The sequence below is a fragment of the Orbicella franksi genome, chromosome 5 (genome assembly GCF_964199315.1).
Source record: "Orbicella franksi chromosome 5, jaOrbFran1.1, whole genome shotgun sequence".
NCBI lineage: Eukaryota > Metazoa > Cnidaria > Anthozoa > Scleractinia > Merulinidae > Orbicella > Orbicella franksi.
In genome coordinates this window covers 32,270,466-32,282,368 of record NC_138149.1, presented here as the reverse complement: position 1 = coordinate 32,282,368, position 11,903 = coordinate 32,270,466, and the positions used below count along the sequence as shown (strand labels likewise).

Sequence of the window (11,903 nt, the reverse complement as noted above, 5' to 3'; positions counted from 1 at the left end):
TATTGTAAGGGTGCGTCAGTTGCCTCCCATTTTAACCCTTCTTTAGGGCTTGTTTACAAGGAGGGAGGGTTACCCTAGCAAGCGGGTTAATCCCTAGCTGGAAGGCAAAAGATAGCCCGGGTCTACAAGCAAAATTTCACAGGTAGGGTAACCCTACAACCTGGGACAACTTAATGCGCGGTTACACTCAAAGGGTCTGGAAACAAGTAGAAAGTTAACCCGGGTAGGCGAATTAATCCTACCTGGAGTGTTTACAAGGGAAAAGTTAACCCGCCTTCCTGGGTAACCCTAGCACGTAGATAGGGTAACCCGTCTTCCCGGGTAACCCTGGCTGCCTTGTAAACACGACGAAAAAAAAGAGGAAATGTGTGAGTGCTAGGGTAACCTTCTCTCCTTGTAAACAGACCCTTAGACTGTTTTTTCCTCGTGTATTCTATTTTGACATTATAAATTGCTCTAGTGCATTCTAAAATTTCCTAAAGGTCCGCTCCTTAACTCAATCGCGAACATTTTTTAAAAATAATTTGGGCGAAGAATTAATTACCTTTTACAACATGAGGCCAGTTTCCGTGTGATCACTCCGGAAAGCTGATATTTCTTGATTCAGGTTGTGTTTCTCGTTCATCGAATTCTATATTAATTGACAGAACAAACAATCTCGTCTCGAGGAGCGTCTTTAATTTCGCCACAGTGGGTCAGCCATCTTGGATTGGAACGTCAGCGAACCCCAAAGACGATATAGCATTTGATCAATTCTTGGTCGATTTCCTAAGCTTCGTCGTATTTCCTCACAATTTGAACAATAGTGATCACATGGGAGCCATCTTTGAGATATCAATAGACCCCATTCGATACGATGTTTGAGTTCTCTTTGGAGTGCTCTGAAAGCTTGGCACAAAACGAGTTAATGGATGGGCATACAATCCTCCATTCTTGCCAGGTAATTTATCAGATTTACGTATTTCTGTCCGAAATACGAATACAGGTGGTGGTTTGTTATTATGTTTATTAATCATTATTTATGATAATGATTTCTTCCAACAAAACTGAAAGCTCGTATACCTTGTCAAAGAACTTAGCCGGAATCGCTTCTCTTCGGTTTACCCGTAACGGAAATTTGTAAAATTGTATAAAATCACAGCAGCCGGTCAGCTTATTCGTAAATGAATCACCAATCTCTTTAGACTCTTCCATTGGGAAGCGGTGAAAAATTATTTTAGGGATCAAAAAGTTTTCCTTTGAAGAACATTTTCGCTTGTAAGTATAAAAGATAAATTTGCTTCAAACAGCTGCAGAGAAGTGGGGTCATTGTGTTCACAAGTAGAAATTATATGGATGGAAATTTTAATGACGCTCAGTATTTGTTAATTGGTACCCCGGGAAAACAGCTAGTTCAGTATTATCAGCACTGGCTGCCCTCGTAAATGCGTTTAACTGCTCTCAAAAACAATATTGATGCTTCTGTAATACACTTCTCCGTAACAGATCTGGTGAAACCCGACCTAGTGGGTGCATTTGTCATCCCTGGTGGAATTTTTTACCTCCATGGTACCTACTGGGGTATTTTTCTAAGAACTCCCTGGTCAATTTTATTCTCCCTGGTGTATAATTTATTTTCCCTGGTGAGGGTTGTTCCCTGTCGAACGTTAGCCTTCTGTCGGTGAAGTACTGGGAAGCGGCTTCCAACAACTGGGTTCATGGTTTGGATTCACTATCGACTAGGCTTCGATAGCGCCCTCCGCTTGTGAGGAATTAATCAGATAGATAAACAATAAAAACGATCACCAGAAAGCAGGAGTTCTTTATTACTTCCATCACAGTGCATCCTTTATTGTTATTTAGCAAAGTATTTTATAAGCAAAACAGCTTGAAGTTTCCTTAGAAAACGATGTTCTGTCGGCAGGGTGGTCGGTGAAAGGTCAAACGCTCACACCAGCTCGGCAAACTTTTGACTTTGAAAAGTGTCCTCAGTTATCAGAGAGGTCAGCGTCTATTTAGGAGAAGGGTGTAGATTAAAGTTCTTTTTCAGATGGCCACTAGGGATGATGAATATAGTGAGGTTTTAAATATACTCAAGTCTATAGGTACAAATGTAGGTAAATCATCTTTGCTCATGCATACAGAAATTGCTTTAAATACCGGATTATACAACATGCACCGATGTAAGAAAAATGCTAAGGCAATTTGATTTTCCATAAGAGTTCATAGATGGATTTGAAAAGGTGATAAAAATCACTCTCTAAAAATATCAAGGATCAAAATCTCTTGAAAATAAATGACACGAATACATAGCTCCTACTCCCGGTACTTTCAATGCGTACCACTTAACCCTCGCAAGAACAATGTTGTGAACTCAAAGGAATCAGATGGGAAGATCAAAGGCCTTAGGGAGGTTTTCAAATTAGGGACTGACAAGAGATTATGATGGGACTGACCATTACTTTGAGGCTGCACAGCAAAACTGCTGAAAAAAACAAACGTGCAAGGGGTGCAGGCAAACAAAAAAAATAAAAATAAAAATAACATCGAGCAGGTGCCTTATACTATCCAGAGCCTATTTTTGATGGTAAAAAAATTCTTGCGCAAGCTATTGCCCACCGAAAAAAAAAGACTCATGCCCAAGCTAAAGGTGAGAAAAAAAATCATGGTCGAGAAAATTGCCCAACTTCAACCCCATCCCTCTCTCAAAAAAATAATGGTCCGTCCCTTACAGTCACGACACACAGAAATTATGCAATGAGGCAATCGACACTCTTCCGAAAATCTTGGAAACGGTGGCTGGCGCGGGAAAAGGGTATGCAAACCAAGTCGTGATTGTATTTGTGTTGGCCACTCGACAGTTCTGACTGAAAGAAAAAGTTAATGTTTGTCGTGACTGGTCAGAATAAGTTGCGGGAGTTATTGGAACCAGGAAAGCTCCTAAAAAGTGACTTCATAGAAATTATTGTCCTTAAGCTTTTTCTCAAAATACCTGTGGTAGAAAAAGCTATAAATATATAGTTATTCTATTGTTACATGTAATTCTCAGTCCTGTTCTACAAAGATAGCACTTTGCCTAATAGAGAGAAGCAAAGTTCTTCGTTCTTCGGGACAATTTTCTTCTAACCACTAAAATAAATGCAGCTCTTCCTTGTAGCCTCCTGAACAAAGTAAGCCCATATGGTAACTTTAACAACAACGTTAACTGTGAACGCCGAAAGTAAAATTCATTTTGCGTGGTCATGCTAAGTCATAGTGTATCGACAGAATGTCTCGGAGAATCAAGTTAATTAGGTAACGTCCATGTTCAGAAATGCTTTGCTTGGGAAGCCACAAACGCGCCGCTTCTAAAGGGGACAATTTCGATCCACCTTGCTAACCTACAAATAGAAAGAAATAGTCGGTAATTCTTGAATTTTGTAGACTATTTAGGGTTTTGGCTTGCCCAGCACAAGGTGATCAATTGCAATGCCCAAACGGGTCCTCGTTTGAATGTTTTAAAATTAGATTGTTTCCGTATCATATAAAGTACTCACCACTTTAGTTTAGCCGCTTGATTTGCTGTCAACAGTGGTTTCTAAAGATTCTTGTACCGGGTCATCGAGCATGTCTCTTTGCACAACAGCTAGTAAAACAAGAAAACATGTATGTTATGATTTCATTTGTAATTCTACAACTAAATAGTATGTTTGGACGAGTGGAGGAAGAGTTTCCTATCGAAGAAAGGGTTTAGAACCTCCGATACACGTTTCATATTAGCTCTTGACAAATCCGCCTTTTCAGTTCATTAAAAAGATTCAGTCCCATAATGTAACTAATTTGTTTCATTTATATGGAAGTCTCCTGCATCTTCACGACTTAGTTTCATTGAAGCTTGGCGAGTTTTGTTTATCTAGAAACTTACCTCCCTGTGAAAGAGAATCAAAATCTTCTTGGGATTGTGAAACTGGTGCAGTAAATGTGCCATACCCTTCTGATAACGATGGTGATTCTGAAAATCCCGTGGACATATTTCCACCTGCGTCGATGAAATTCACCGAGGAGGTGGTAACTGAAGATGTAGGCGATGACAAAATACTTTCATCGCCTCTAAATGTGTCATCGCCAACTGGCGAAGATAAAGTGTACACTGGGATCGCATCTGCTACATCTTCAGGACCCGCCTCTTGGGATGTATCTTCTTGAAGATTGCCTTCCTGAGGACTCTCTACGTTTACTACTTGTGGATCGGCATTACTGGGTGACGAAGGTTCCGCAGGTTCATCTAACACAGCTGGAGTTTTGGGTCCCTCTGCAAATCCTTCGATGTCCGTATGCGAATCGTGATCTTGTGTTCTTTCATTTTCTTCTAGAGACCCTTGGCCAACGTTACTTGCACCAGAAGCTTTATCTATGTCATTTAAAGCCGGATTATCTTGTTCGTTTGACTGATTCAAGTTGTCTGTTATGGCATCCAGTTGGGTGGTGGGCCCCCCATTCTTTGTCTGGAGAACCTTCCCAAGGTTTGTCGCAGGTATTGATTTTTCGGGCTCACTAAAAGCATGCTGGATTGCCAGCGTATCGAGATCTCCCCTCAGTTTAGCATCTTGAATTGAGCCTCCCTTAATAGGGCTATCTAATGAAACTGTTTTTTCCGAATCAGGTGTATTGATATTATTTTCCAAATTAGAACCTCCCATCTTTGAATCAGCGCTCTCTGCTGAATCTGGTTGGAATGAATCATCACTCTGGTTTCCCATAATCTGATTCCCCGCAACATTTACCACCGCTTGTTGATCAATGTTTCCTTCTGAGACTGGTTTAGTAGGCTCATCTAAAGAATCTTCAGTTTGGTTGATAAATGGTTTTCCTTCACGTTCTCTCACTTGTTGTCCTTCGGCGCTTCCAACTTTATTCTGATCGATACTTTGCTCAGCCACGTTTTCTTCTTCGTCTTTCTTGGGTTTGCCAGGTGCTTGGTCTGCGCTTTTAGCTCCTTGAGATTCCTTGTTTTCGGTTGGTGTCTGTTCCTCTGTGTTATCGTCATTGGAGGGTTCCTCTCCACTTCCCGAAACTTCAGTTTTCTTTCCTTCGTCATCTGTGATATCGTGAGCATCACTTTCTCCTGTGGCGGATTTTTGAGACTCATCTGCACCGGATTTAGATGTGTCCTTCTCAATCTCGCGTCCCTCATCTTCCAATGTTGAATTCATATCAGAGCTCTTAGGTTCTTCGGATGAAGATTGCGTTTTAAGCTTTGATGAATCATTCTGAGCACTATTTTCTTGTATTTTCTCGTGTTCCAATACAGTGTTGGTATCCACATCGTCTACGTTGGTCTTGGGCTCGACATTCTTCGACTGTTCGTGGTCATGGACAGCCGGTTTATCCTCTTTCTCAGCATTGGGTTGACCATTCCTGGTCTGATCTAGTTGATGCGTGTTTTCTGTTTCAAATGACTGCCCAGCTATTTCATCAAGAGTTCCATTTGCCGACTCTCTTTGTCTCTCCAATGCATCATATTCTCGGTCATCCAGCGGTCGTCCATATATCTCAGCCTCTGGAAACGTTTCATTTCGCCTGTCTGCTGTTGCTGCCCCGTCTGTCCTGTTGCCTGCAGCGGTTGTAACGGCGTCGCTCTGCAAGGGTGGTACATTGAAATGTAATCGTCAGTGAAATTTCTCAATTCTAATTTGAAAATATAGCACGACAAACGTATGAGCACTGTCCAATTTGGGAAATGATTCTCTGTTAAAACTTAAGAACACTGTCGAACTGACCATGGACGAGGCCCGTAATATTAGGTCTATTAAGGTTACCTTCTCCTGGCCAAAAAACGTATAGCAAAATGTACTGGAGAGATAACTGACTAAATATGCACTCGCAACTGACTGATTCCTGTTCGTGTTTTTCAAGCGCTATTCAGAATCGGAGACTCATAAGCTGCACCAATCAATGACTTTCAGTATAAGGTTTGTAAGCAACATAACGTATTCATTTCTAAATAGACTTTAGCCCTACAAAGTAGCGTGCGCGCAAAATATCGACGATGGTCGGCCAATTTTCATTCTGAAAAGAACTGCAAAAGACAGTGTTTCGTCTGTAGCTAGGATTTGCGCTTTCATTCGTGAGATAATCCTTGCAAACGTTTCAGGAATATCTCAAGTTTTAAAATCGCTCCACCTAAATTACCAAAAACAGAATAGGGTCAGACCACAAACTTAATATGCACTACGAATGCTGCAATTATCACATAAAATATATTTACTGCTTCTGTTGCGCCATTTCCAGAGAAAACACTTTCCATTTCATCGTCGTTCGCTGCGTCAAGAGCATGATGTAAGAGACCTTCAACTTCATTCACTGACACATTCTTTTCTAGAGAAACTGTTGGAATCTCAACAGACGAATCTTGGACGGTAGGACTTTCAAAAGACTTAGGTTCGGGTACTTCATTTCTAACGTCTCCTTCGTTTTCAGTATTGCCTGCAGCAGTAAAGGCAAAGAATTTTAAAAACTGAAATCTCTTCATGCAGTTTCCTTGTGTTAGCTGTCACAAGTTAGAACTCGTGTCCATGTTCTTTCAGTGCTACTACTTACCGTGAACTGCCATCTGTGATTGTTTCGGAGACAAACTGCTTCCCAGCTTCACCAGATGCTGACCTAGATTGGCCAACAAATCGGGAAGGGATTGTCTCTTTGTCGCTTGGGAATCTTTAATCTGCACGTGCAGCTGGAGCTTGTTGGGTAACTGCACAGGTGCGTGGGTGATACCACTTCGTTTGTTACTATGGTGATGCTCCTCGTCTTTATGATGCTTTTGAATGTGTTGCTTGTGTAGACGGTGATGCTGATGGAGGGGTTGTTGTTGCTTGTGTGAACGGTGATGCTGATGGAGGGGTTGTTTATGGGGATGACGGTGAAAAGTCTTGTGGGGATGGTGGTGTCTGTGAAGATGATGTTTGAATGGGTTATGGTAATGATGATGGTGGTGGTGGTGATGATGATTATGGTGCTTGTTTTTGCCATCGTGGTGATTGTGATGATGGTGATGATGTGGATGATGTTGATGATGGTGATGATGATGTTGGTGGCGATGATGCGGATGGTGCGGATGATGGTGGTGGTAGAGACGATGGTGATGACGGTGGAAAATCTTATTTACCAGCTTTTTCTTCAGGTCAACCCCTTTTGCTTTAAAACCTGGGAGCAAAAAATCACACAGTAACGTCAGCGAGTGAAGACATTCAGGACTCATGTGGATAAGGTCTAGTAGCGTGGCTGCTTTAAACTCTTTGACTCGAATCCCTTTTCACTTGAATCTTAAATGCTGCAAACTATTCCAAGGTTCTCCCCCAGCAGCTTTAAACAACATGACGGAAAATATCAGAAACCACCTGGAGTATCTTCTTCGCACGGGGCATGCATAAAATATGCGAACTTATAAAACCAAAGAGCGTAAAGGCAACAATGTTCGAACGGTAACCGACTCTACAGGGTGCAGAAATTATTAAAATGTTCTGCAAGGCAATCTTCTACAAGTCTTCTTCCGCTTTCGCTTTTTGTCGAGCTGCAATAAGTAGCAAATTATTTCTTGAAGAGGATTTTTGTGATCAACACTGGCAAGTACTACCAGCTAACTAAGCGGCATTTATTGCTACAGTTTGGTAAGGGTTTAATCAAGGATGTAGACGGCTGAATTAACCACACAATTATTTTTCCATGTTAAAGGAATGCTGTTCTATCTCACGACAATATAACTAGCTTGGGTTCTCGCTAGATGGTTTGTTTAACATGAGGTCACTCATAAACATACCACTGTCCCTGACATAAATCGATGATTTCAAGTTAAACACCCTACCTTTACCACCACCACAAACGTTATAAATTAGGACGCAAAACACCAGCCCGAAAGCCAAAGCCACTCTCATTTTACCGGCGCTTCAGGCCTTCTTTCAGTTTCAAGTGTTTCAATGTCAATCCTTAGAATTAATCGCCTATTCGCTTATCACGTTGGCATCTCTTGTATTCGTTTAGAAATGCATTCAAAACATGGAATTTAGTTTTAACAATGACTGGTGGAAATTGAAAAACAATAACAGGTAAGACAAGCTTTATCCAAAATAACAGTAGTGACAAATCCAGGGTTTTTGAACTTGAGACCCCATTTTTTATTGAAATGGAATATGAATACAATCAGAGACTGGCTCTTTGCTTAGCTATTGCAAAAGCGGGTGTCTTTCTGACCTTTTCTTTTGTACTAAATGACGTGACAAAACATTCAAACAACACTACTGATTAGCCATTAAGCCCACAAGAACAAACGATTGTTCTGATATTTATGTTGTTTGCCGGCCTTGCTCGGTCCGTATTGAGAAAAACTGTGCCCGAGGTCTTTAACATGGACATTTCGGAGCGGTCCGTACTCGGGGTCAGGACGGAAAACTCCGGCCGGACCGCTGGAGCGCGCGCGATTCGCCAATCAGATTCAAGGATTTAGGATTCGAGACCGCTGAGAAGCTGGAGAAAAATATAAAATGATTTAATCAATGAAGTTGTCATAACTGTTTTGAACCATAGGCTCGGTGGCCCTTCGGGAGACAACCGGTAAATCAATTAAGTTTCGTTTCTCGGCAAATTTTTGCCGAAAGCACCGGAAGAGTTCCTGATTTTATTATCCAATCAGTTATTTTAACGTCAGCTGACGTCATCAGGTTACATAACCTTACTCAGAAAAACTGCTGGCTCATCAGATTCCAGATTCAAATAATGACGATGCTTCAATTCTCTGATCCTTCAAGTCGAGTTTCTTGCTGAAAAAGCATTTTTCGTGCTGGAGGGAAGGTACAAAGAACCAACGTACTTTGTCCATGGTTTTCCCCATTATTGTTCAATATTATTTTAATAGCCCCCACTGAAAACAAATATAAAGAAAATCAAAATTCTGTTTTGAACCCACAGGAAACCCAATTTGAGAGAAATCCAGTGTGACAAACCAGGCCACGACAGCCGTGACAGCCACGACAACCTGATATGGATTTCTTATGAGTTCAAGCTAAGAGCCTCTTACACATTTATCCTCCAGGACAATACCGCCCAAATGCGTTAGTGTTATCATAATCGCGAGTGTTATCATATTTCCGCCGTTATATCCATTATTCGGTTTCAGTATTATCAGTTTTCGCTAATCTTGCGTGCATTAGCGTGCCTTAAGAAATTTGTCCTGCTCTGAAAAGGAACTACTAAGGTTGTAAAAATATTTTCATAGCCAAATAAGCCGGAAGGATAAACGAATGCTGAAATTAAAATGAGATGTGTTGGGGAGAAAACATCAATGGCCCTCTCTCTTGCGTAGCTAGCGGCAAGCAAAATAATGCGAAACCGCCAGTGACCAGGGAAATAGTCTTCCTTTGTCAACCCTTCCATCGAGATGTATGCGGTAGTTTTACTGTTGAAAGATTTTTCCGGGTAGATCTTTTGCTAGTCATGCTGTTTTCATATTTTTGTAGATAATCTCGATTGAATCCAACAGGGTTAAAATGTCAAAAAGAATTAACAAACAACTGATACGAGATGAATGCTGCTATCGCGTGTTTTCCTTTGTTTTGCATAGGTAATGCATTTTACTTGAGCTGATATCACGAATTTGAGTTTGTTTAAATTGCATTATTTCTGTTTGTTTATACATTCTGCAATCCCTGCGACTATTAAAATTTGACAGTCTTGTGTGCGTGTGTGTGGCAAAGATGTTTTTGTGCCGATAAGTTTGATCAAACATTCAACATATGACAGGAACGTCCACTAGTTCGATCAAGCGGAGGTCGTTGTATCGGGTGATTATTCTGTGCAAGGCCTTAGAAGCTGTAGAAGTACTGGCGCCAACTGAACTTTGAATGTTGGACTGATAAGGACAAAAGCTAATTACTGATATCATTGGCATTTAACGAATTTAATATCTAACATTGTTTGAAATGTTTTACATGAACATGACTTGTATATGTACAGCTCGTCGATCTGCAGACGAGAGACTTATTTAGTCCCATTTACAGGGTTGAGTAAATATCCAATCTACTAGACAGCTGACTAGAGGAACTGTTGTGCACTCGGCACTCTGAGTTACACTTATTCTTTGAACAACAAAGGCTCAGAGAGATTACCAGGGCACCCAGGTCAGTGGTTCTCACAGCAGGATGGTTATCGGCGGCCAAGTAAAGATCGTGCACAGTGATTTTTCGTTAACACAGCAGTACTAATGAAAAGTACACAAAATATTTTTCCACACACAAATATTGCAGGTTGCTCTTCTTGTTTCTGCACTGTCCTGGGAATTGAAGTCTCACGGCCGGACTTCTTCATCTCATTTTCCGCTTGACCTCAATCTACAATAACAAGAGACCGAGTCATCGTCTCTTCACAATATGTGAGATTTAAAGTCACAAAATGCGTTACAAATATTTCGCTAGGGCTTTCCACAAGTTGCTTGAGAGTTCCCAAAAAGTTGCTCGAGATTTCCCAAAACGTTGCTCAAAAGTTGCTCCAAAAAAGTCAAAAGTTATCAGTGGCGGATCTAGGGGACGTGCCCGGGGGCCCCGGCCCCCCCTTATTTTGGGTAAAAAAAAAATAAGAAGTCACAGAATGAAGAAAAGCCGACAGGGCAAGTAAAACAAACCACCTCCCCCCCCCCCCCTCCCCACCCTCCTTAGCTCAAGGTCTGGATCCGCCACTGGTTATAGTTCGGGAAACAGAAAGAAAACAAAAGCAAAACCTTCACCGAGCTCCGAGCTCTCCTGAAAATTATTTCGGTATAAAGAGGGTAAAAGGTCCCTGGAACCTGGATCAGCCTGCTTATTTATCAGTCGTTTAAGCCTGTTTATTCGTTGGCCGGCGCCCCTTAATTCAATAACGGCTTGATGTTACGTAACAAACACCTTTAAGAGTTTGGATGAGAAATTCTCTTTAGTCCCAAATGTGCGTGAAAATAGAGCAATTAATGTAAAAATAAGCCTCACTTACCTCAGCATTATCTTTGTGTTTGTTTGATGCAATTTGGGCGCAAGTTGTGTACGTGTCCAGTTAAGACACGGGTTCGTGGCTTTATACTGGCCGGTTTTTATTGGGTTCAGTTTTTCTGTCTATGAATTGAACAGGTTCGACACGAAATTTTTCAAGGTCGTTGTTCCGGCCACGAAACCCGTCTAAAATGCCCACAGTTTGCGCCCAAATTGCATAAAAGATACAAAGACAACGCTTCGTTGAGGTATAAGTGAACTTTATTTCACTCTATGTCGAATTTCCCTGTCAAAGTCAGTATAACGCACTCGTTACGTAACATTAAATCAACAGTCGTATTCTGAGCTTTGGTCTCCTGTGATTCGTTTGTCCATGACATTCTCCAGGAAAGTTCCTTCTTCGGAGTGAGCTTGGATTCAACAACGTCTTGGTATTTCTATAGTCAACAGAATCATTTTACATAGCTTCTCAGTTTTCGTGAGAATAAAGCTACATGAAATAATTTACGAAAGCCATTCAATATCCTCGTATTGTTCAAATAGTCTGACATAAGGAGACGACAGAAGTTCACGCCTTTAGTGACTGACATGTATTTTAAACTTTAATTATTATTTTAGTCTGTCTGCATAGCTCAATGTTTGAACTCAATTTGATAGCCAGATGATAGGTTACGTAGATTAGCGGTAATAATTAGACTTCGCAAAGACCGTGCAAATTGAACCTTCGGTGCAAGTAAACACTGCACCCCGCACTAAGCACAGAGAGTAAAATTGCAAACAACATTCCCCTGAAGTCAATCAATAGGCATACGTTTCTTTCATGGTAAAGGCTACTAAATGTGACGATAGCTATGTGTTTGCCCTCATGCAAGCCTGCTACATTTTAGTTTATTTCATCAGTCCGGAACGTACAACAAAAAAGAAACGACAACAAAA

The 11,903-nt window shown here is 41.1% G+C and overlaps 1 protein-coding gene across 1 annotated transcript; it reads right to left on the bottom strand.

The window, feature by feature from the left end:
- Positions 1-1,050: 1,050 nt before the first annotated feature.
- LOC145488277 (uncharacterized) lies at positions 1,051-7,603 on the bottom strand. Its single transcript, XM_081467106.1, has 4 exons — positions 6,559-7,603; positions 6,227-6,444; positions 3,884-5,597; positions 1,051-3,604 (listed from the first exon to the last, which is right to left on the bottom strand). Exons 1-4 carry the CDS (start codon positions 7,214-7,216, stop codon positions 3,525-3,527), a joined length of 2,670 nt encoding a protein of 889 aa, XP_081323232.1. The 5' UTR covers positions 7,217-7,603; the 3' UTR covers positions 1,051-3,524.
- Positions 7,604-11,903: the final 4,300 nt, after the last annotated feature.